This window comes from Podarcis erhardii, assembly GCF_964252035.2.
Source record: "Podarcis erhardii genome assembly, chromosome: 18".
Taxonomy (NCBI): domain Eukaryota; kingdom Metazoa; phylum Chordata; class Lepidosauria; order Squamata; family Lacertidae; genus Podarcis; species Podarcis erhardii.
Genome location: NC_138516.1, coordinates 6,297,460 through 6,323,326, shown reverse-complemented (window position 1 = coordinate 6,323,326; position 25,867 = coordinate 6,297,460). Strand labels below are relative to the sequence as shown.

At 46.2% G+C, this 25,867-nt stretch overlaps 1 protein-coding gene across 2 annotated transcripts; it reads right to left on the bottom strand.

Moving 5' to 3' along the window:
- Window positions 1–1,604: 1,604 nt before the first annotated feature.
- Window positions 1,605–24,808, bottom strand: LOC309332923 (perilipin-3-like). Of its 2 annotated transcripts, XM_081846287.1 has the most exons (8): window positions 24,677–24,808; window positions 12,029–12,098; window positions 10,825–11,020; window positions 9,672–9,754; window positions 7,625–7,922; window positions 6,542–6,741; window positions 5,158–5,289; window positions 1,605–3,569 (listed from the first exon to the last, which is right to left on the bottom strand). In XM_081846287.1, exons 2-8 carry the CDS (start codon window positions 12,089–12,091, stop codon window positions 3,126–3,128), a joined length of 1,416 nt encoding a protein of 471 aa, XP_081702413.1. In that variant the 5' UTR covers window positions 12,092–12,098; window positions 24,677–24,808; the 3' UTR covers window positions 1,605–3,125. The 2 variants fall into 2 exon arrangements, with proteins under 2 accessions (XP_081702413.1, XP_081702414.1); XM_081846288.1 differs by lacking the exon at window positions 5,158–5,289.
- Window positions 24,809–25,867: the final 1,059 nt, after the last annotated feature.

Below are 25,867 nucleotides of genomic sequence, written 5' to 3'. Positions count from 1 at the left end.
TTCCTTTCTCAAGCTCTGGACTTAATATATAATGAACTGAAGAAACTTCTTAAGTACACATTCCTGAAAAAACCGGAAGCTTTTCTATTAGGGATCATAGGGTTGGAAGTTAAGGAGGACCACCATAAATTATTCCAATATGCTACTCCAGCAGCTAGAATACTGGTAGCTCAAAAATGGAAATTACAGGAGACCCCAACGATAATGGAATGGCAGGCTAAATTTTTTGAGTATACAGAATTAGCTAAAATAACCTACAGAATTCGAGACCAAAAAGGGACAAAGTTTGAAGAACAGTGGGGTAAATTTGTGGCATATATAAGATGTAACTGTAGAAGTTTAAAGACTACAGCAGGGTTGATATAAATCCTGTGATGTGTATGGAAGGTGAATAAGAATCTACAAGAGAAGACATATATTAAGAAAACCAAAGCGGGAAGGAAGGAAGTCTGGGTGTGAATATACGCAGTGTAAATAAGATGACATAAGATGATGACTGTAAAAGATTGTTTTATTTTTGTTTGTGAAAAATTTAATAAAAAGCAATTAAAAAAGAGAGAATGTGTTTTGTTCATTGTGTTGCTTTGAAAGTATATTTTCTTCAGCGACGTTTTATTCTGGATTGATTTATCTTTGAGGTATGTTTGTAACCACTTTGAGATTCTTTTCTTAAAAATATAAAGCTGTTCAGGGAAGTTTTGTATTGTGTTTTTACTATTTTTTGTTGTGAGCCGCCCAGAGTGGCTGGGGCAACCCAGGCAGATAGGTGGCATAGAAATAAATTATTATTATAATTATTGACCATCAACATGGTCACAAGAACAAACGAATGAGGCAGGGACTTATAATGTAGTCTGAATATGCCTCCAAATGCCTGTTGCTGGAAAACCCAGGAGGGGAGTGTTGAATCTACAAGCACCATCTGGCATGCTGGTTGAGACCTTGTCTGCAGCCTGTCTCGCCAGAGTGGTGCATGCTCTGGTTATCTCCCGCTTGGACTACAGCAAAGTGCTCTTCGTGGGGCTACCTTTGAAGGTAACTCAGAAATAACAACCAATATCGTGGCTGCCAGACTGGTGACTGGGAGCAGCCGCCAGGACCATATAACACCAGTCCTGAAAGACCTACATTGGCTCCCAGGACATTTCTGAGCACAGTTCAAAGTGTTGGTGCTGACCTTGAAAGCCCTCAATGGCCTCGGCCCAGTAGACCTAAAGGAGCGTCTCCACCCCCATCGTTCAGCCCGGACACTGAGGTCCAGCTCTGAAGGCCTTCTGGTGGTTCTCTCACTGCGAGAGGTGAGGTAACAGGGAACCAGGCAGAGGGCCTTCTCAGTAGTGGCACCCTCCCTTTGGAATGCCTTCCCGTCAGATGTCAAGGAGATAAAGAACAACATGACTTTTAGAAGACACCTGAAGGTAGCCCTGTATCAGGAGGCTTTTAATGATTTTAATACCTGATGTTTTATTATGCTTTTTTATTTGTGGGAAGCTGGACAGTGTAAAAATATTAAAATTATATTAATAATAATAATATCATCATCCTGGACAGTCTAGGAGGAGACCCTGGTCGATGGTATCAAAAACCGCTGAGAGATCCACAGCTCAAAAGAAGTCATTTCTTTATTCTGGAAGTAAAACAATTCTACGGAGGTACAAAAACGTTAGCGGCACTTCAGGCTGGATTTCTCGGGACCGGCGTTGATTCCAGGGCCCACCCAAAGTTCCTCTTGACCTGCGCTCGGACAGTTCCAAGTGCTTGCCGCCTTGTCCTTCTCCTTTCCCAGAAAAAAACAAACAAAGCCTGCTCTTTAGCTCGAAATAGGAACAAACAGCAACCCACTGGAAACCTGAATGGCTGTTTGCTCTGAATGAGCACTAAAGAGCAGTTTCCCAGACTAGAGGAATTGTGATGTTACAAAAGAAAGGCCACCAACGGAGGCTACGCAAGATTCATGCTGGAACCACATTAAGAGAAGGGTGGGGTCTTTTTTTCGCCCCCATGGCATTGGGAAGAAACTTGAGAAATTGAGGAGGGGGGGTAAGGAAGAGAAATATTGTCAAAAACTGAAAGCCACAACCGGGTAGGGCAAGAGTGAAGGAGGAGACATTTCACTAATAGTTAAAACAATAGTTCAAACTTACGTTAAAAGCATTGGGATTCCCTGAATCTAAATCTAGAAAACCAAGATTTATAGGGCACACACGGATAGCTCAGTCAATAGGGCATAAGACCCCCTAATCCCAGGGGTCGTGGGTTCGAGTCCCAAGTTGGGCAAAAGTTTCCTGCGTTGAAGGGGGCTGGACTAGTTAGAGGACCGTCATGGGTCCCTTCCAACTCTATGATTCCGTGTTAGATCATGGCCAGTGTTAGTCTTACTCAAGAGTAGACTAGCTGAAAATAATGCCCATAGCTCACTTGCTTCAGTCGTTTCAAGAGGTTTGCAGCCACTGTCAGTCCTACTCGGAAGTAGAACCATGACATGCTGGGCACGGGTCTACTCGGGAGTAGGGCCAGCAGTAGATGGAACCCATTGCTTCGGACCGTTAATTCCAGTCGGTTAACTCTTGAGTAGAACTTAGCTTGAGAAAACCATTTTTCTCTCCTTTTTTTTTTTTTTTTGAATAGTAAATTCCAAAAATTCTAGTGGCCCCCAGATTGGGTAAGTAACTTACCCAAGGCCCCTTCTGCTTCCATTTCAAAATTTCAGAGTTCTGAGCTATTTGCGAGGGACTAAATGGGGGAATAGGACAATATTCTCTTTCTAGAGGATGGGAGATGGATTTGTCAAACACACAAACACACAAAGCAGGTCACCATCCAGACCATTTTTTCGTTGCCGCCGCCATTCAGCATTCCAAAAAGGCACATCTAAATTACAACAGGTGCTGTTTGAACCTCTGCACACCCAGAAACACCTGGGAACTCTAGTTCTGCAAGAAGAAAATAAAAAAGCACCAGGTCTTTGAGACAGGGAACCTATTGTCCTCCAGGTGTGCTGGAAGCCAAGAGCCACAACATCTGGAGGGCTACAGGTTCGATATTCTCGACTTCCCTGCAATACTACGGTTCCCAAGGGTTCTCTGCAGCCACTGCAGATTTCAGAAACGGACAGCACAGAAGCTCTAAAGTTCCTTCTCCAGTTCGGAGGGCTCCTTTTGCGGGGTCTTAGGCTTTTCGGCGGGGTCTTCCTGGGCCTGGGAGACAACTCCCTCTGCCGCCTTGCCATCGGTCTGTGGCACATCTGGAAGCTCTACCAGGTTGGGCGCAAAGGGTCCCACCACCCACGGGAGGGGGACGTTTTGCACCACGTAGTCCAACATCTCATCCATCGAGCTGCGCGCCTTGGCAATCCTCTCACGGCTCTGGCTCAGGAGGGCGGCCGGCACGTCTTGGAAGGAGCGAGCCCCGGAGAAGGAGGAGTGGAGACCCTCGACGGTTTGGCGGACCTGCTGGACTCTGTCCTGGATGCCGGAGGGAAGGCCTTGGACGCTGGACACGAGGGTCAAGCAGGAGAGCTGCAGCTGCTGGGTGAGACCCCTGAGCAGGGCGAGAGACTGGGATTCCACCTGGGAGAATAATAATAATAATAATAATAATAATAATAATAATAATAATAATAATAATAATAATATTTATACCCTGCCCTCCCCAGCCAAGACCGGGCTCAGGGCAGCTAACAACCAATAATAAAAACAAGTTGATTGAAATACAACTTAAAAAACAAGATTAAAATACAGTGGTACCTCGGGTTAAGGACTTAATTCATTCCGGAGGTCCGTACTTAACCTGAAACTGTTCTTAACCTGAAGCGCCACTTTAGCTAATGGGGCCTCCTGCTGCTGCCGCAGCACGATTTCTGTTCTCATCCTGAAGCAAAGTTCTTAACCTGAAGCACTATTTCTGGGTTAGCAGAGTCTGTAACCTGAAGCGTATGTAACCTGAAGCGTATGTAACCCGAGGTACCACTGTACAACATTAAAACAATTAAAGCATTAAAATGCAGCCTCATCACAGGAGGAGAAAGGAAAAAAGAAAGAGGGGGAGGGAATCAAACTGATTCTAAGCCAAAGGCCAGGCGGAACAAGTCTGTCTTACAGGCCCTGCGGAAAGAGATCAGATCCTGCAGGGCCCTGGTCTCATGAGACAGAGCGTTCCACCAAATTGGGGCCAGTGTTGAGAAGGCCCTGGCTCTGGTTGAAGCTAATCTAACTTCCTTAGGGCCCGGGACCTCTAGGGTGTTGCTATTTATGGACCTTAAGGTCCTCCATGAGAAACATTGAACCACATTGGCAACCTTGCGCAGCGTCCCCCCCCCCTCCTAGAAACTGGGGTTACCTCCACCTCAAGAGGGTCTAGAACCTTGGCCTTTGATCATAATCTACAGTGGTACCTTAGTTCTCAAATGTCTTGCTTCTCAAACACCGGAAACCCAGAAGGAAGTGTTCTGGTTTTCAAACGTTTGTGGGAAGTGGCTATGGTTTTCGGGGCGCCTGCACCAATCAGAAGCTGTGCCTTGGTTTTCGAACATTTCAGAAGTCAAACAGACTTCTGGAACGGATTAAGTCTGGTGCTTTTGTTTTTGCCATTTATTTTGTGTTTTTGAGGCTTTTTTGGTTACTGTACTTTCCGCTCTATAAGACGTACCAGACCACAAGATGCACCTAGTTTTTGGAGGAGGAAAACAAGGGGAAAAAAATATTCTGAATCTCAGAAGCCAGAACAGCAAGAGGGATCGCTGCGCAGTGAAAGCAGCAATCCCTCTTTCTGTTCTGGCTTCTGGGATAGCTGCGCAGCCTGCATTCGCTCCTAAGACGCACACACATTTCCCCTTTTTAGGAGGGAAAAAGTGAGTCTTATAAAGCAGAAAATACGGTAGTTTATTTCTGTGACTGTGCGGAACCCAGTTGGACTGGACTGATTGTGTGACTGCGGCAATGGATAAAAGGCCTCCATCCAAACAATGACTACACCAGCGCAGGTAAGAAAATAATACTGAAAAAATTTGCTGACCCCTGGTGTACAGCATCAGATTCTTGATCGGACGGTTGTCTCTCAAGGGACCTTTTTTGGCATGGGGTGGGGGTTAACTGGTCATTCGCTTTTAGAAGGGGCTGGTCTCCCCACCCACCCCCCTGAGAGGAAGGGTGGAGCTACCTCTGCCTGGACCAAGGAGTGTTGTGGCTCATCGCTTTGAGCTTGCTTCTGGTTCCAATCCAGCCACATCTGATGTAGCTTCTCTTGGCCGCCATGTAGTTTGTGGTCCACTCCCTGTTTGACATGTTCCATCTGACAAGGGACAAGAAAGGGTGGGAGGGGAACCACACCAGAAGCTTGCTTTTCTTTTTGTTTAAAAAAATAAATAAAAACCCAGTCGTTCTCCTGCACCGGCTATTGTTTATCGGTCAAGGAAAACCCTTTGGCTCTCGAGATGGCGTGGGACTACAACTCCCATCAGCCTCAGCAAGAATGGCCAAGGACAATGGGAGCAATGTCTGGAGGGCAACAGGTTCCCCTGCACCTTTTATAGAATCATGGAGTTGGGCAGAACCCCAAAGATCATCCGTTTCAAAAGGTTTCACTCTGGCGAATGCGGCAGATTGAACCTGAAACCTCGACGTCATCAGCACTGCGCTCCGAGTTATGTATAGACAAGGCCTGATGTGGATGGAGAATTGTTTTACGCCTCCATGCAATGCAGCCATTGCTTACCAACTCCAACGTCTCTGCAGTCCATGCGGTTGTTTTCACCAGGGTCCTCAAACATCGCCTGGTTAAATCTCACTTCATTCCAGCCGCCCAGTGCACATGCCATCCCGCCAAGCTCCGAACCTCCGTCCCCAACCCACCGCGGTGCCCCGGAAAGTGGACAGAGGAGAGCTTCTCTCGCAACATTAGAGGGCAGTGGGCACCCCACGAAGCTGGGTGTTGGAAGAGAAAGGGTGGGCAAAAGGAAGTCCTTATTCTGACAACTGAACTGCGGAACTCTCTGCCACAGGAGGCCATGACAGCCAGCCCGTTGGGTGGCTTTAAAAGAAGGTTGTGGACAGGACAAACTCATGGACCAGAAGGCTATCAGCAGATCCTAGGGACGATGGCTGTGTTCCTCATCCACCGTCAGATGTGGCAGGGCTCGGAATACTGGTTTCAGGGAATCAGAAACCGCTGTTGTGCTTGCGCCCTGCTTGCCAGATTCCCAGAAGAATCTGGGTGATCACTAGACCACTGGCCTGTTCTGGCAAGCTCTCCTTTATGCCCTAGATCCCGTGCGTCTTCTACCCATTCAATCCAACCCCTCTAATCGTTTGCCAACATTGCATCGCTGGAACCTTCACCCTGGGCAGCTGAAATGTGCCTTACGTGACATCATAGCAGCTCAGCCAATGGGCACTTCTCAATCTGTAAACCACTATTATTTATTAAGTGCATAGGGTGGTTTACAGCATAACCCCCCCACAAAATACACAATAGCAAAATATCCCAATAAATAATAATAGATTAGAAATAAAAGGTTCTGGATCTGTTTCCAGGGCATTCTTACCAGCTCAATGGTTTGGTGCAGCTGGGCGAGGGCATCTTGGGTACTCTGCTTGGCATCCCTCAGCTTGCCCAGAGAGTGCTGGTAGGCTCGGTGACGGAGTTTGGCCGAGAGAGACCCCAGGCGCACAAAGTAGCTCCTCTGCTCCTTCTGCTGCTCCACGGTGGCTATTTCAAAACCCTCGACGGAGGTAGCGAGTTCAGCTGGGAATGAGAGAGGGGTGGTGGTTATGGTTATGATGGTGTTAAAGGTATCAGTTCAATATGCACAAAACGCTATGTTTGAAGGCCTAGTACTTAAAATGCTATGCACAGAAGTTTGCACCAGACGGGAGGTTTCACTCTGGCAAATGCGGCAGAAAAGGGAAAATTCAGGGGAAAGTTCCCACCATGTGATAGGCGGTCCCTATTCTGCCTATCAGGGACTTGGGACCTCTAGGACCAACTGCCGACATCACGGTTCATGGTGAGAACAGGGTAACCGTTCAGACAGGGGGGCATAAATATATATAGTATGATAAACATAGCCCCCTCCTGTTAAATATCAGGCAGGTACTTTCTCTCTCTCTCTCTCTCTCTCTCATCTTCTAAATATTTATTTAAAACATCTAGCCAACCAATTAATTATTTCTGAGCAGCATATATAAAAACAATGTGCAGATAATGGGCGAGCACAGCGGTCCATCAAGAAAACCGAAAGCAGTGGAGGAAAATCGGGAAAAAATAAGGATAAAACACTCAAATATTTTAAGTTCTTGAAATGTAATTTGGAAATGTATGTAACATTGAGCAGCAAGTTAGGGAGGGAAGTGAAACATTAAGGAGCAGAGTGGGAAGTCAACTTTTAAATCTGAATTAATTTGGTGTTGATTTGTGATTTTTTTTTTGAAAATCAAAAAAAATTGGCAAAAAAACGAAAGCAGGTATCTTTCCCGGTCTGCATTTGTCCAGGAATTGGTTTTTAATGTATTTTATTGCTTGACTGCCTGTGTGTTTGCTGCCCTGAGTAACTTTGGGAGGGAGTGCAGCCTATAAATTTAACGAATGATACGAATAAAGGAATCCTCTTAACGAGGATGATACTTACCCAGTTCTTTGTCCGTCATTGGAAGATAATGGTCCACCAGCTCTTCAGACTTGCCCAGGACCACATCCATGCCAGTGGTGACCATTTGACCCACTCTGGACCCCAGGACGGTGTTCACACTGCCAGCCACCACCGATCTGGTCATCTCCACACCGCCGTGTACTGCCCCTTTGGCCATTTCCACCACCCCACTCACGCCGCCGGCCACAGCATCCTTCGCCCCGTTGAGGGTACCGGAGACAGTGTCCCGGGCCCCAGTCACTTTGGTAGAGACCAGCTCCTTTGTGTCTGCGACCACCTGGAAAATAGTGAGCAAAATGCTATGCACCAAAGTTTGCACCAGACAGGAGGTTTCACTCTGGCAAACGCGGCAGAAATGGTTGGATGTTTCCATTTCAATCTTTAGCAGTGGCGCAGAGTGGGTTGCTAGCATCCAGGGTCAGGCAAGTATTGTGCCCCCTAATCTGTGGGGAGATGTAATCCTACGTCACAGACAGGGATAAGTTCCCATCATGCGAGAGTCGGTCTCTACTCTGCAAGATAAAATATGACGGCGTGTTCCTGACATTCCAGCTCTCCAAGAGTTTCTTGAACATGGCGGCGAGTTAAGAGTTTTGCACCAGCAGAATCTTGCTGTGCAACAGAACACATAAAGCAGGTTGCTGTTTACATTATGGGATGTGATCCATGAAAGGCAGGTAAGTACAACATTCCTTGTAATGCTAGAGAAGACATGCGAGGGAATGTTTGGTCCAGCCAGTCAAAACTTCCTGTTCCTCCTGGTTGGAGCATCCTTCCTTTTGCATGTGATAGAAGGTGGGCTTGACCTTACCTGTCCAGGTAACAAAAGGACGAGTCACGCAGCACACCTCCCTCTTTTTGACTTCCTTCTTTCTTTGACCAGCTTTTAGCTAGAACTGCTCTGCTAGCTCTCAGCTAGGGTTTCAGGCAGGGGGAGATAGCAGATGGCCTTCCAATGAGCTCTTCTAAAAAACAATGCAGGATTCTAGTCCCCATGATTACAGTGGTACCCTGGTCCTCAAACGCCTTGGTCCTCAAACAACTTGGAACCCCAAAACTGCAAACCTGGAAGTACAGTGGTGCCTCGCAAGACGAAATTAATCCATTCCGTGAGGCTCTTTGTCTAGCGGTTTTTTCGTCTTGCGAAGCAAGCCCATTGACAGCTTAGCGGATTAGCGCTATTAGCGGTCTAGCGGCTTTTAGCGATCAGCTGAGAAGCGGCTTATCAGCAGAACAGCTGAGAAGCGGCTTATCAGCGGAACAGCTGAGAAGCGGCTTAGCGCTTAGGGAAAGGGCAGAAAAAAGCGAGAAAAAAACGCGGGAACTCGCAAGATTTTTTCGTCTTGCGAAGCAACCCCATAGAGAAATTCGTTTAGCGAAGCGCCTCCAAAAACGGAACACCCTTTCGTCTAGCGGGTTTTTCGTCTTGCGAGGCGTTCGTCTTGCGGGGCACCACTGTAAGTGTTCCAGTTTGCGAACATTTTTCAGACGCCGAACGTGCTCCGTTTTGAGTGTTACGCTGAGGTCTGTCTGTTTTCGCTATTTATTTCGCCTTTCTGTTTCTGCGTTCCTTTTGTTTTGTTTTTGTGACTGTGTGGAACCCAGTCCAGCTACCGATGCATTGATTGTGTGACCGCAGTACATTGTCGGTTGCTTCCGTTTTATGGATCAGTGGTCTTGTTAGGTAGTAAAATTCATGTTAACTTGCTGTTTTAGGGGTTGTTTTTAAAAGTCTGGAGCAGATTAATCCGTTTTGCATGACTTTCTATGGGAAAGCGTGCCTTGTTTTTGGAACGCTTTGGTTTTTGGAGCGGACTTCCAGAACGGATTAAGTTTGAGAACCGAGGCACCTCTGTATATAAAAAAGGGCAGATTTAAATACATAGGAAAAATCAGATCAGAGGTCCACTGAGTACAGTACTGCCTACACTGATTGGCAGCCACCCCCTTGGTTTTAGGGAGCCTGGAATGGAACTTTCTGCATTCAACACAGATAATGTGGGGAAAGAAGGAAAAAATTACTAACCTTCTCCGACGGCTGGTGCAAAATAGGCAGTTTCTCTTCCAATTTGTCCAACCCTTTGCAAGCATACTCATTGGCCGTTGCAACTAAAAAGACACAGAGATTATATCGCTAGCTTCCAAAAACCTGCGATGTGGGGACACGACAACTCGGGAAAGCATGCAGGGCATCTTGGCAGCAGTGGCCCAATGCCTAGTGAAAGCCGAGAAGCCGGAGAGTTGGCTGAATAAGGTTTTGGTCCGGAACTGGGGGCCTGCTAGGAGAGGACAGTCTTTATCCAGCCCCCCACAAGGTCTGAGGTACAGTGGACTGGCCCCCTGCTGAAAAAGTTTGCTGACCCCTGTTCTGGAGGGTCAGCTGGTCTCCCCAAAACGGCTTTATTGGGGCCAACCATAATGTTGCACGTTGTGAGCAATCCTTTGTATTCTTCAGATGTTGACCAAAGTAGGGTTTGGGGGAGGACAAAGAAATGTAATAGGGAAGATAAGAAATGCATACTGAGAGATTAGACTGGAAAATTTTCAGACAGGATGGAAGTCCAAAATTTGAATAAGTATGTTTAATTGCTCTTGAAAATGATATGTTAAAAAAACTAATATATATATATATACAGTGGTGCCTCGCAAGACGAAAATAATTCGTTCCGCGAGTCTCTTCGTCTAGCGGTTTTTTCGTCTTGCGAAGCACGGCCATTAGCGGCTTAGAAAAAGGAAAAAAAAGGGAAAAAACTCCTAGCAAGCCCATAGGGAAATTCGTCTTGCAAAGAACCTCGAAAAACGGAAAACCCTTTCGTCTAGCGAGTTTTTCGTCTTGCGGGGCACCACTGTGTGTGTGTGTGTGTGTGTGTGTGTGTGTGTGTGTGTATATATATATATATATATATATATATAAAATGCAAGGTACGGGTGTGAGCTACGAGATCCTTCTTTTGGTGTCATGCCATGCACCGAAAACATATTCAAAGCATGTGACTCCCTTCCTCTGCCGAAGAATCCTGAGAACCATAGTTTGCCAGTGGTGAGGTGCAAACTACAGTTCCCAGGATCCTCTGGGGGAACGCCCTGCGCTTTAAGCATATAGTGAGGAGGCGAGGGTACGTGCCACAGTTTCTTAACCAAGGCATGCAACAAAACAGCAATTCGACAGCGTCACCCACTCTGAGGTTCCAGCTTCGTCAGGAGAGGTTGGGCGCCGCCAACGGCCGCCGCCGTGAGGGTCTTCACACTCTTCTCCGCCACGTCACAGACGGACTTGAGGTAAGGGTGGGTCTCTTTTGTGGAGGCGTAAGCTGAGGAGACCATGTCGAAGGTCGAACTGACCAGCGGGAGGCCGACCACTCGACTGACCACATTCTACCAGAGAAAGAGAAGAATTATTATTATCATTTGGGGAGCTCATTTGCAGTGGTGCCTTGGTTCTCAAACGCCTTGGTTCCCAAACGCCGAAACCCCGAAGTAAGTGTTCCGGTTTTCGAACATTTGTCAGAAGCTGAACGTCCAATGCGGCTGTCGGCTATTGTTTCCGGGGCGCCTGAACCAATCAGAAGCTGTGCCTTGGTTTTCGAACATTTCAGAAGTCAAACGGACTTCCGGAACAGATTAAGTTTGCCGCTTTTGTTTTTGCTATTTATTTTTGAGGCTTTTCAGTTCATTTGTTTTTGTGACTGTGTGAGGCCCAGTTCAGCTACTGATGGATTGATTGGTGACTGCGGAAATGGATAAAAGCCCCCCCTACAAACAATGACTATCACCAGCGCAGGTAAGAAAGCATTTTAATTTTTATCCTCTACAATACTGTCTTATTTATTTTATAGTGCAGTACATTGTTTATTGGGGATGCGGGTGGCGCTGTGGGTTAAACCACAGAGCCTAGGAGTTGCCGATCAGAAGGTCGGCAGTTCGAATCCCCGCGACGGGGTGAGCTCCCGTTGCTCGGTCCCTGCTCTTGCCAACCTAGCACTTTGAAATCACGCCAGCACAAGTAGATAAATAGGTACCACTCCAGCGGGAAGGTAAACGGCATTTCCGTGCGCTGCTCTGGTTCGCCAGAAGCGGCTTAGTCCTGCTGGCCACATGACCTGGAAGCTGTACTCACTCGGCCAATAAAGCGAGATGAGCGCCACAACCCCAGAGTCGGCCACGACTGGACCTAATGGTCAGGGGTCCCTTTACCTTTACCTTTGTGTACATTGCAGCAGCCTTTGGCTATGTGCAATAAAACTGACTGACTGACTGAAATCTCCTACCTGGAATAGAGGGGCACAGGTATTTGGCCATGAAGACAGGAGGGGCAGATCGGGGCCCAGAAACCGCCAGCAACCAACACCCAGCTTGGGGTGAAGGGACTCACCCCCCCCATACCTGCTGATCAGGCTCTTGGTTTTCGGGAGCCGTGTCGCTCACGGGACTTCCTTCCGACGTCATAGCACAGCTAAAAGAGAGGAGGAAGAAGCTGTCAGGAGAGGCAGGAGGGACGTCGCTTCTGCCCCACAATGGCCAGTTAACTTATGGAACTCCCCGACACATGATACGCTGAGGGACGGTCGATGAGCAGGCCTTCGTTGTTGTTGTTTTTCCAGGGCTGTACAAATTCATGGAAGATGGTTCTATCGACAGCTCTGATTTACTGAAATGGAAACTGCATGAAGATAGCTTCCACAAATTTGTGCAAGTCGTCCAAGCGGGTGGCTGTTGCTGTGTCTTAGAATTTTTAACCTGCATTGCTCCCTAGATGCTCGGCAGATAAGCGAAACCTTCCATTGTTTCAAATTCCAATAAGTGGACGAGAAACAATGGTTCTCATGTTATAATGTGAGGAGAAACCAGTTCATGCCAGTTTGATGAGTCACGCTGCATTTTTTGCTTAAGCAAACCAACAGCTCTGTGGCACTGCAAATACATGCTCTTCTCTTTAATTCCTGGCAAACAGCCCAACCGAACGCATTTTCCAGACTTGAAACTCAGGTTTTTCCATTATGGGGCTATAACAGTACAATATTGGGAAATGATTTATAATGAATTGAAAAATATATATTTAAATTTAGCTCCTCCTCCCCTAAAGTCCTTTTTGTTTGGAATAAGCCAAGCAGAGGGATGCGGGTGGCGCTGTGGGTTAAACTACAGAGCCTAGGACTTGCCGATCAGAAGGTCAGCGGTTCGAATCTCCGCAATGACGGGGTAAGCTCCTGCCAACCTAGCAGTTTGAAAGCACGTCAAAGTGCAAGTGGATAAATAGGTACCACTCTGGTGGGAAGGTAAACGGCATTTCCGTGCGCTGCTCTGGTTCGCCAGAAGCGGCTTAGTCCTGCTGGCCACATGACCCGGAAGCTGTATGCCGACTCCCTCGACCAATAAAGCGAGATGAGCGCCGCAACCCCAGAGTCGGCCACGACTGGACCTAATGGTCAGGGGTCCCTTTACCTTTTTAAACCAGACAGAATAAGCAACAACAGTGGCCCATGTTGTGTTAGCCCAAAAATGTAAAGTGAGCGAAGTCCCATGTAAAAAGAATTGCCAATTTAAGATGTTAGAATATTCAGAACTTGTAGGCTGGAAACAGAGAATAAGAGTGCTAGAAGAACGTATATTTAAAGAAGAGTGGAAAATATCTATCGAATACGTTGAAAATAATTGTGCACAGCTGAAATCACTGGCAGCATTAAAACAAATACGACAAACAATGTTTGATTGATGTAAAAGCGGAAAACTGATTTGAATGTTTCTAGCAAAATAGGCAGGAATGTATGATATGTTAATGTGAACCATGGAAGGAGTAGAAGGGAAGTCACTGGGTATTTTAAAGTTTGTAAAATGTTTATTTTGAAACGTAGAACACTGAAAACTCATTCTTTTTTTTAAAAGACATGGTTCCAAGGAAAACATCACACGAGGTCCAGGAACTTGACAGCTGCCTGTCAATTGGGGGAAAGGAGGTGACAACGAGATGGTTAAAGAGAATCTCCTCCCAGGGAAACCATCCCAGAGTTCCTTGTGAATAGGTATTGGTTGTTAAACAGCTCTGAGAATGGTTGCTCTGGGAATACAACAGGTTGAAAGAGGCATCACAGTACTTTAAATGCATGGTGCTGACTTTGAAAGTCCCAAACTGCCTCGGCCCAGTATACCTGACGGAGGCTCTCCATCCCCATCGTCCAGCCTGGACACTGAGGTCCAGCTCTGAGGCCCTTCTGGCAGTTCCCTTCCTGTGAGAAGTGAGGTTAAGGGAACCAGGCAGAGGGCCTTCTTGGTGGTGGCGCCCGCCCTGTGGAATGCCCTCCCATCAGATGCCAAGGAAATAGCAACTATCTGATTTTTAGATAGTTTTCTGTTTAAGTTACATTATAGTCTTTAGAACATACTTTGTGGCTCTTTGAGGAGCAAGGCAGGTACGTCGCTCACAGATACAAGAGATTTTGCATCTGGTACGCAGGCTGAGAGTCATTTTGGACTCACAGCTGTCCATGGAGGCACAGGTCAATTCTGTGTCCAGGGCGGCTGTCTACCAGCTCCATCTGGTACGCAGGCTGAGACCCTCCCTGCCCACAGACTGTCTTGCCAGAATGGTACCTGCTCTGGTTATCTCCCGCTTGGACTACTGCAATGCACTCTCCGTGGGGCTACCTTTGAAGGTGACCTGAGAGCCAGTGTGGTGTAGTGGTTAAGAGCGGTAGTCTCGTAATCTGGTGAACCGGGTTCGATTCCCCGCTCCTCCACCTGCAGCTGCTGGGTGACCTTGGGCCAGTCACACTTCTCTGAAGTCTCTCAGCCCCACTCACCTCACAGAGTGTTTGTTGTGGGGGAGGAAGGGAAAGGAGAATGTTAGCCACTTTGAGACTCCTGAAGGGGAGTGAAAGGCGGGATATCAAATCCAAACTCTTCTTCTTCTTCTGACCTGGAAACTACAACTAATCCAGAATGCGGGAACTAGAATGGGAACTGGGAGCGGTCTCCGGGATTGTATAACACCGGTCCTGAAAGACCTACACTGGCTCCCAGGATGTTTCCGAGCACAATTCAAACTTTTGGTGCTGACCTTTAAAGCCTTAAACGGCCCAGTATACCTGAAGGAGCGTCTTCACCCCCATCGTCCAGCCCAGACACTGAGGTCCAGCTCCAAGGGTCTTCTTGCAGTTCCCTCCCTGCGAGAAATGAGGTTACAGGGAACCAGGCAGAGGGCCTTCTCGGTGGTGGCACCCGCCTGTGGAACGCCCTCCCATCAGATATCAAGCAAATAAACAACTATCTGACTTTTAGAAGACATCTGAAAGCAGCCCTGTTTAGGGAAGTTTTTAATGTTTGACCTTTGACCGTGTTTTGAATATTCTGTTGGGAGCCGCCCAGAGTGGCTGGGGGAACCCAGCCAGATGGGTGGGGTATAAATAACAAATTGTTGTTGTTGTTTTCCTCCCTCTCTCGTACACACCAGGATGTGTGGATATGCAATGAAGCTGAGTGACAACAGCCCATCTTTGGGAGTTTATTGGAGGAGCGGGTGGAATACCAGGATATACCATGAACCACACTGGGTGTTACCTGAGGCCAGTCCCTGCCTCTCAGCGGAACCCGCCTCGCAGAGTTGTTGTGAGGATTAAATGAGGACAGGGAGGGGAACCTTGTACACAATACCTTGAGCTCCTTGGGTTTGTGGCTGAGAATGGGAGGATGTTATAAATGCAGGTAACAACAAATAATATTATTATAATTGCAAGGGTGGGTGGGTTGGTGTCAAACACCTGCCCAGGATTCTGTCGGGAGCCGCCCAAAGTGGCTGGGGAAACCCAGCCAGGTGGGCAGTTTATAAATAATAAATAATAATAATAATAATAATAATAATAATAATAATAATAATAATTATCGCTGTGGGTTAAACCACAGAGCCTAGGACCTGCCGATCAGAAGATTGGCGGTTTGAATCCCCGCGACGGGATGAGCTCCCGTTGCTCGGTCCCTGCTCCTGCCAACCTAGCAGTTCGAAAGCACGTCAAAGTGCAAGTAGATAAATAGGCACCCCTCCGGCGGGAAGGTAAATGGCGTTTCCGTGCGCTGCTCTGGTTCGCCAGAAGCAGTTTAGTCTTGCTGGCCACATAACCTGGAAGCTGTACGCCGGCTACCTCGGCCAATAAAGCAAGATGAGCGCCGCAACCCCAGAGTCGGCCACAACTGAACCTAATGGTCAGGGGTCCCTTTACCTTACAGTGGTGCCCCTGGTTGCGAACAGGATCCATTCCGGAGTCCTGTTTGCATCATGAGCAGAACGCAAGCACCGTCTGTGAGTGCGCAGGTTGTGATTCGCTTGCTTCTGCGCACGACATCATTCTGAGTGTCTGCGCATGTGGCGAAACCTGGAAGTAAGCCGTTCTGTTACTTCCGGGTCACCGCAGGACGCACCCTGAAAAGACGTAACCTGAACCGAACGTAACAAGAGGTATGACTGTATTCTTATTCTTATTATTAGAATCATAAAATCATAGAATTGTTGGAAGCGGACCCCTTCCTGAGATTAAGAATCCTGTGCTCTACCAACGAAGCCCCAGTCTGACTTTGAAGATACAGGGAACTGAAACTTGACCGTTCTGAAATAACAGCAGCAAGAATATTATTGGCCCAAAAATGGAAGCAAGAAGAATTACCGACGATTGAAGAATGGAGGATGAAGTTAATGGACTATGCAGAACTAGATAAACTAACGGGAAGTATTCGAAACTGGCGGGACCAGAAATTCACGGAAGACTGGAGGAAATTTACGGACTATTTGAAAAGTATTTGTGAAGATCAGATGACGTTTGTAGGTTTGCAAGAAGTTTTGTGAGGAGTATTATTGGAAGTATTGCAAAAATGGAGAAGGGGAAGGATGGTTTGTTAAGAGATGTAAAGGCAATATAAAGTTAAGAAATGCATAAGAAGTGGTTAAAACGGTGGATCATCAGAGGTGCTAATGGAAGTCTAAAAAGATTGCATAAGTGATAAGTTTTGTGGTACATTTTATAATTTATATGTTAAAATCAATAAAAATTATTTAAAAAAGGAAAGAAACTTGACTGTTCTGCGCTACAGATGTAAGAAGTGACACACGTGAGGCCTTTCTCCTGGGCATGGTCAGCCAATTGGTGTCAAAGAAGGACAGAACTTTATTTATGTATGCCACAACAGCAGCAAGAATACTTATTGCAAAGTACTGGAAGACACAAGATCTACCCACCCGGGAAGAATGGCAGATGAAGGTGATGGACTATATGGAATTGGCGGAAATGACTGGCAGAATCCGAGACCAGGGAGAAGAGTTGGTGGAAGAAGATTGGAAGAAATTTAAAGTTTATTTACAGAAACATTGTAAAATTAAGGAATGTTAGAAGGCTGTTGGAATGAAGTTATGTGGTTTTAGCAGAAATGATATAAAGGATTAAGTAAAAATAGATAGTTAATTGGTGAAAGAAGAGAGTGTAAAATTACAGTATGTTAAGATAAATTATTGGGATAAAAACAAAGATGGAAAGGATTTGCTGAAATATCTAATTGAACTAGAATACAAAAAAGGGAGGTGTGAGGAGGTCAAGGAAATAAGGAAATGGAAAATAAGTTATGGGAAGGTTTGATTTGTCCCCCCCCCTTTTTTTTTCTTAATTGCTTGTATTTTTCTGGGGTTTTTTATTCTTTTTTTTGCTTGTCTGTATTCATGGCCTTGTTTTTTCTTGCTTAATCTAGTGTTTTCTTTTGTAATTTTTAAAACTGGAATAAATATTATTATTATTTTTTTTTAAAAAGAAGTGACACATGTGATCAAGCACAGCCCCACCTGGGCATGTCAGCCGAATGCGCTCAGGTCCCGTTCAGAGAGTCAACTTTGCCCTAGTGGGCTGCCTGCCTCTGGCAGAGAAGGGCCTTACTCATTTGAGGACACAGCCTGCAGCTTACAACCTCCTGCCTGGAAGGTCAGGCTTTGATGACTCAGAGCACGTACATGCAACAGCCATGCACCTCACAACTGCCTCCTTCCCGTGTCAACATTCACCGAGAGCTGGAAATCTCCGCATGCCTGGAAGTATTTCACCTGCGCCAAAATATTGGGAAATATTGGAACAAGAAGGAGACAGATTAAAGCTGCAGAGTTTTGAAAAACTAAAAAAAACAAAGTACGGGATTGGCTTCATTATTATCAAATAATGGAGGCTTTTAATTTGGATAAGAAAATTGGTTTGCAGGTGGAGAAATCAAATTGGAAACAGAACTGTTAGATCCTAAAACTAAGAACTTGTCAAGAATGTATAACTTGCTGTTGAAATGGAATACTCAGGATGAAATGGTGAAATCTGTTATGATAAAATAGGCACAAGATGCTGGACATAACATTATGATGGCTGACTGGGAACAGTTATGGACCACAGGTATGAAATTTACGGCATGTAATGCCCTAAGAGATAATATAATGAAAATGATATATAGGTGGTACATGACACCAGTCAAGCTTGCAAAAATTTATCATTTGCCCGATAACAAATGTTAGAAATGTAAAGAGATTGAAGGTACATTCTTTCACCTTTGGTGGACATGCCCAAGGATTAAGACATTCTGGGAGATGATCTATAATGAAATGAAAAAGGTACTTAAATATACCTTTCAGAAGAAACCAGAGGCCTTTCTCCTGGGCATGGTCGGCCAATTGGTGCCAAAGAAGGACAGAACTTTATTTATGTATGCAACAACAGCAGCAAGAATACTTATTGCAAAGTACTGGAAGACACAAGATTTACCCACCCGGGAAGAATGGCAGATGAAGGTGATGGACTATATGGAACTGGCGGAAATGACTGGCAGAATCCGAGACCAAGGAGAAGAGTTGGTGGAAGAAGATTGGAAGAAATTTAAAGTTTATTTACAGAAACATTGTAAAATTAAGGAATGTTAGAAGGATGTTGGAATGAAGTTATGTGGTTTTAGCAGAAACGATATAAAGGATTAAGTAAAAATGGATAGTTAATTGGTGAAAGGAGAGAGTGTAAAATCACAGTATGTTAAGATAAATTATTAGGATAAAAACAAAGATGGAAAGGATTTGCTGAAATACCTAATTGAACTAGAATACAAAAAAGGGAGGTGTGAGGAGGTCAAGGAAACAAGCAAATGAAAAACAAGTTATGGGAAGCATTTTTTTGGAAGTTGCCCAGAGTGGCTGGGGAAGCCCAGCCGGATGGGCGGGGTATAAATAATAAATCATTATTATCACGAGGACTTGTTTTTCAAAAAATTGCAAACTGGTGTGGAAATGTGGAGAGCTGAGTTTCAGATTAGAAAAATGAGAAGCAACATGGGTTTTCTTTTTTTGGGGGGGTGACATCTCTGAAGTTTGGAGATGTACAATAGAATCCAACGAAACTCTCTAGAATACAAAAAAGGGAGGTGTGAGGAGGTCAAGGAAATAAGGAAATGGAAAATAAGTTATGGGAAGGTTTGATTTGTCCCCCCCCCTTTTTTTTCTTAATTGCTTGTATTTTTCTGGGGTTTTTTTAATTCTTTGTTGTGCTTGTCTGTATTCATGGTCTTGTTTTTTCTTGCTTAATCCAGTGTTTTCTTTTGTAATTTTTAAAACTGGAATAAATATTCTTTAAAAAGAAGAAGAAGTGACACATGTGATCAAGAACAGCCCCACCTGGGCATGTCAGACGAATGCGCTCAGGTCCCGTTCAGAGAGTCAACTTTGCCCTACTGGGCTGCCTGCCTCTGGCAGAGAAGGGCCGTACTCATTTGAGGACACAGCCTGCAGCTTACAACCTCCTGCCTGGAAGGTCAGGCTTTGATGACTCAGAGCACGTACATGCAACAGCCATGCACCTCACAACTGCCTCCTTCCCGTGTCAACATTCGCCGAGAGCTGCATCAATAGGAGTATAGCATCTAGATCAAGGGAAGTAACAGTGCCACTGTATTCTGCTCTGGTCAGACCTCACCTGGAGTACTGTGTCCAGTTCTGGGCACCACAGTTCAAGAAGGACACTGACAAACTGGAACGGGTCCAGAGGAGGGCAACCAAAATGGTCCAAGGCCTGGAAACGATGCCTTATGAGGAACGGCTAAGGGAGCTGGGCATGTTTAGCCTGGAGAAGAGGAGGTTAAGGGGTGATATGATAGCCATGTTTAAATATATAAAAGGATGTCACACAGGGAGGGAGAAAGGTTGTTTTCTGCTGCTCCAGAGAAGCGGACACAGAGCAATGGATCCAAACTACAAGAAAGAAGATTCCACCTAAACATTAGGAAGAACCTCCTGACAGTAAGAGCTGTTTGACAGTGGAATTTGCTGCCAAGGAGTGTGGTGGAGTCTCCTTCTTTGGAGGTCTTTAAGCAGAGGCTTGACAACCATATGTCAGGAGTGCTCTGATGGTGTTTCCTGCTTGGCAGGGGGTTGGACTCCATGGCCCTTGTGGTCTCTTCCAACTCTATGATTCTATGATTCTATGAGAGCTGGAAATCTCTGCATGCCTGGAAGTGTTTCACCTGTACCCACTTAGCAACATCTTGCAACATACAAAGCTGCTTTCTGCCATGGGCAGGGTGGATAAAAGCCAATGATTTTTTTAAAAAAATAAATCAGATTTTTATTTATTTATTTATTGGATTTTTAAAATTTAAATCGGATTTTTAAAATAAAATTCTTTCGGAGAAGAAATCTTCCTAAAGATAGCTTTCTGCTTAAGTTACACTACAGTGCAAAGGCTATTCATCAGGAAATAAGGATTTGCCTTTAAGTTTTTCACGTGTGCTAAAACTCAGACTAAGTATGTTTTTTTAAAAAATTGTTTAAACCACATCAGTTAACAAACGTGGACACATATGCTACAATGTTACTGTTTTAGTTAAATAAATGGTTTAAATTGTTATGAAGGAAATGTTTCTTTTTCTCCTTCCAATCAAGTACAGCATTAAAGTTGCCCAAATATAAACCATAATTTCATAATTGCCTGTCTGTGTATTTCTAATAGTATAACCAGTAATAGTATAACCAGTAACCACTCTGAACATTTATTATTCCAAAAATGAAAACCTTCATCTGGTTGTAAATACAGTGGTACCTCGGGTTCAGGACTTAATTCGTTCCGGAGGTCCATACTTAACCTGAAACTGTTCTTAACCTGAAGCACCACTTTAGCTAATGGGGCCTCCCGCTGCCGCCGGAGCACGATTTCTGTTCTCATCCTGAAGCAAAGCTCTTAAACTGAAGCACTATTTCTGGGTTAGCGGAGTCTGTAACCTGAAGCGTATGTAACCCATTGTATTAAGATTATACTATCAAGAATAAGTCTTTCTGTTAAATAAAAAAGATTTAAAGCAAGTCTTACTGACTAGTGATTTAAATCAAGCCTTACTGACTAGTGATTTAAATCGTGATTTGATTTAAATCAAATCCGCCCTGCTCAGTAGTGTTGGCTCGGATTGGGAACAGCTCCCCAGGGCTGGTCATTCCCAGTCCGACTTGAGAGATATCCAGGATTGAACCGGACGACCTTCTCCATGCATTCAACGACCAACTCCTTCCCCTATCTCAGGGGTCAGCAACCTAAGGCCCATGGGCTGGAAGCAGCCCGCGGAGGTCGTTTGACTGGCCCATGAGCCACTCCTGAACTGAATTGCCCCCTCATGCACCGTGCTAAACTGGCACAGTGTGGCGCAGGGACTCGCTTCTGCAGCGCCGAAAACTGCACCTGCGAAGACACTGAAAACCGCATCTGCACATGCGTAGAAAATCACAGGCGTGCGAGCTCACGCACATGTGATCCAGGCCACGGAGGGCTCTCCGTGGGACGGATCCAGCCCAGGCAAGATAAACCTTGCTGAGCCCTGCCCTATCTTATACTGACCTTCACTAGAAGTCAGTGTTAGAAATCTGCCTGGTGCCAGGTGATCTCTGAATGCCAGGGTGGTGACTGGCATCCCCGTCTGGCTGGCCCCTCCGGTTTCCTTAAGTGTTGCTGTTTAGTCATTTAGTCATGTCCGTCTCTTTGTGACCCCCTGGACCAGAGCACGCCAGACACTCCTGTCTTCCACTGCCTCCCGCAGTTTGGTCTAACTCATGCTGGTAGCTTTGAGAACACTGTCCCACCATCTCGTCCTCTGTCATCCCCTTCTCCTTGTGCCCTCCATCTTTCCCAGCATCAGGGTCTTTTCCAGGGAGTCCTCTCTTCTCACAAGGTGGCCAAAGTCTTTGAGCCTCAGCTTCAGGATCTGTCCTTCCAGTGAGCACTCAGGGCTGATTTCCTTCAGAATGGATCGGTTTGATCTTCTTGCAGTCCATGGGACTCTCAAGAGTCTCCTCCAGCACCAGAATTCAAAAGCATCCATTCTTTGACGATCAGCCTTCATTATGGTCCAGCTCTCACTTCACACATCACTACTGGGAAAACCATAGCTTTATTTGCTGCATTCATCTCCTGCCTTTCTCTCCCAGGAGCCCCTGGTTCATCCGCATCTCAGTTAATCACGACAACAAATCTGCGAAGCAGGCCAAGAGCATCTGGCTCCAAGGTTGCCCAGTGGGATTCATGACCGAGTGATGATTTGAACTGTGACCTGCCAGGTCCCAGTCCTGACATTCTCACCCTGACTTCCTAGAGTCCTCCTGCTATGGGACAGCTCTATAAATTAAGTAGGTATGCACTCACAGGAGTAAAAAGGTAAAGGACCCCTGCAATTGCATTCTGGTGCTGGAGGAGACTCTTGAGAGTCCCATGGACTGCAAGAAGATCCAACCTCTCCATTCTGAAGGAAATCAGCCCTGAGTGCTCACTGGAAGGACAGATCCTGAAGCTGAGGCTCCAAGACTTTGGCCACCTCAGGAGAAGAGAAGACTCCCTGGAAAAGACCCTAATGTTGGGAAAGATGGAGGGCAGAAGGAGAATGGGACGACGGAGGACGAGATGGTGGGACAGTGTTCTCGAAGCTACCAGCATGAGTTTGACCAAACTACAGAAGGCAGTGGAAGACAGGAGTGCCTGCCGTACTCTGGTCCAGGGGATCACGAAGAGTCGGATAGACTAAAAGTCTAAACAACAACAACAAAGGACCCCTGACAGTTAATCCAGTCGTGACCAACTCTGGGGTTGCAGTGCTCATCTCGCTTTACTGGCCGAGGGAGCCGGCGTACAGCTTCTGGGTCATGTGGCCAGAATGACTAAGCCGCTTCTGGTGAACCAGAGCAGCGCACGGAAACGCCGTTTCCCTTCCCGCCGGAGCGGTACCTATTTATCTACTTGCACTTTGACGTGCTTTCAAACTGCTAGGTTGGCAGGAGCTGGGACGGAAGAACGGGAGCTCACCCCGTCGCAGGGATTCGAACCGCCGACCTTCCGATTGGCAAGTCCTAAGCTCTGTGGTTTAGACCACAGCGCCACCCGCGTCCCTCTCACAGGAGTAAGTCCCACTTAAAAAGCCTGCATAGGATCAGACCCTTGCGGGGGTGTCCAAACTTTTTTCAAAGAGGGCCAGTTTTGATGAAGTGAACATGCATGAGGGCTGACCAAAATTGTTGAGCCCTGATCTAAATTTGCTTGTCTGTATGGAGGAAAAGAGTGTGTCTACACTTTACAAAGTTAAGATTTGCAGTAATTGCTCTGCTTGCTTTTTCATGTCGACCCCAGAAGGAAGTGCAGCCCCCTCAGATTGAAAAGGGTCCCCCTTTTTAAAAAAAGGTGTTTTAAATAGCTCACGGGCCTTTCCAATTCTCCTTAAATGCACATACAGTGGTACCTCTGGTTACGTACTTAATTTGTTCTGGAGATCCGTTCTTAACCTGAAACTGTTCTTAACCTGAAGCACCACTTTAGCCAGTGGGGCCTCCTGCTGCCGCCGGAGCACGATTTCTGTTCTCATCCTGAAGCAAAGTTCTTAAGCCGAGGTACTATTTCTGGGTTAGCGGAGTCTGTAACCTGAAGCGTATGTAACCTGAAGTGTATGTAACCCGAGGTACCACTGTACCTTCGCTCGACCTCTTGAATAATAGCAGAGAAGGCTGTTAAGACTGCAGCTGAAAACCAGGACCAAATTGCCCTCTTAGGAAGTCCAAGTTGCTTAAGAGAGCTAGAAGTTCTCACCAGGATCACCAAGATGTTATTTACTCATTAACTTGCCGGTGCTGAACTTCCTTGCCTTGGAAGTTAAATCCCATGGGTGCTTTTGTTATTAGCTAGGGTGGGTTGGTGGGTGGGTGTGTGCGCTCTGAATCGCTTTGCAGTGAAACTCTGAATCGCTTTGCAGTGAAGCCAACATCTCCTTTTGTTGAAGCCACACAGAAAACACTTTCACATGCAAATACACCCTCACAACACGTCGAAATTCCTTTTTTTTAAAAAAAGAACTCCACTCCGGAAGCAAACCCTAGAAGGTTGGAGGGGGGGGAATGCCCCCTGTCCGCTCCACTTTTAAACAAAAGCATTCCAGAACTATCCAAAGGGGGAGTTCCGAGGCATATTTTGATCCTACTTTTGCATTAAAAACAAAACAATACTAACTGCATTTTGGAATCTTTCTCTCATTTGCTAGTTTTGAACCCCAAAACATTTAGCCAAATCTATGTATGCATAATTAAAGGAGAGGCTGTATTATACAATCAAATTTTTCAGGGAATTAGGAGGTTTGTGGGTTTTTTTTTTTTTACGATCCTAACAGTACAATCCTAGGCATGCCGACCCAGTTTTTAAATGGAGTTTGTTCCCAGGTAAGCAGGTATAAAAAAAGTTTTTTACAGGGCTGTGAGTTGAGGAGGGAGAGGGAGTTTGAGGGAGTGTAAGAATCTATGGGGTATTTTAAACGCGCGGTATGAACCAGCAGATCACAAGTCCCAACGCATCGCCCATTAAAATTAAGAAATCTCACCCACCCAGTTTTTAAAATCGTTCCCCAACAAATCTGGGATCCCTTAACCCCAGGAATTTCCTTTACTCCCCTCCCCCATATAAACTGCTTTTTAACCCCGGAACTGTTGCATACGATCGCCACCCCGAAACAATTAAACCACGACCCTACCTTTCAACTACCCCGGAGCCGGAGCAAGGACGAAGGTCTTCCAGCGATGATCCGCACGAAGCTAAACGCGGAGGTGACTCGATTCAGCTGCTCACCGGCGTGGGCGGGGACAGAATGTTGGCCCGCCAGCTTTGCTACATTGCGGCGCGTCGGAACCAATCGGGCGAGGGGAGGAATCGAGCGCCAGCCAATGGGGAGCGGAGGAACGCGGCGGGGAACAGAACGTGGCGTCGCGAACTGGTTACAAAGGAAATCAATAATAAACTTCAAAGGGCTGCTTCTTGCACGTGGGTGGCAGGTGGGCGTGGGAGGAGCAGGGAGCTGGGATTAATGCAGGGGTCGTCAAACTATTTTTTAGCAGGGGGCCGGTCCACTGTCCCTCAGACCTTGTGGGGGGCCGGATTCTATTTTGGAAGAGAAAAAAAAATGAACGAATTCCTATGTCTCACAAATAAGGCAGAGATATATTTTAAATAAAAAGCACACATTCTACTCATGTAAAAACACCAGGCAGGCCCCACAAATAACCCAAAGACGCATTTTAAATAAAAGGACACATTCTACTCATGTAAAAACACGCTGATTCCTGGACCATCCGTGGGCCAGATTTAGAAGGCAATTTGGCCAGATCCGGCCCCTGGGCCTTAGTTTGCCTAGTAAAGGTAAAGGGACCCCTGACCATTAGGTGCAGTCGTGGCCGACTCTGGGGTTGCGGCGCTCATCTCGCTTTATTGGCCGAGGAAGCCGGCGTACAGCTTCTGGGTCATGTGGCCTGCAGAACTAAGCCGCTTCTGGCGAACCAGAGCAGCGTACAGAAACGCCGTTTACCTTCCCGCTGGAGTGATACCTATTTATATACTTGCACTTTGACGTGCTTTCAGACTGCTAGATTGGCAGGAGCAGGGACTGAGCAACGGGAGCTCAGCTGTCATGGGGATTCGAACCGCCGACCTTCTGATCGGCAAGTCCTAGGCTCTGTGGTTTAACCCACAGCGCGTTTGCCTACCCATGTATTAATGTATTGTCGCCAGTGGTTAGTCTGAATGTTTTCTGCTTCTGTATCTGGCGCTGGAATTAGTATAGTGGTTTTATTTTCATTTGTTTTGGTTTTTTAAAAGAGACACTGGTCACATTTCGGATTAGAAGGCAAAACCTCCGGAGCCCTCTCTGCATGTGGTTTCCTTTCCAGGT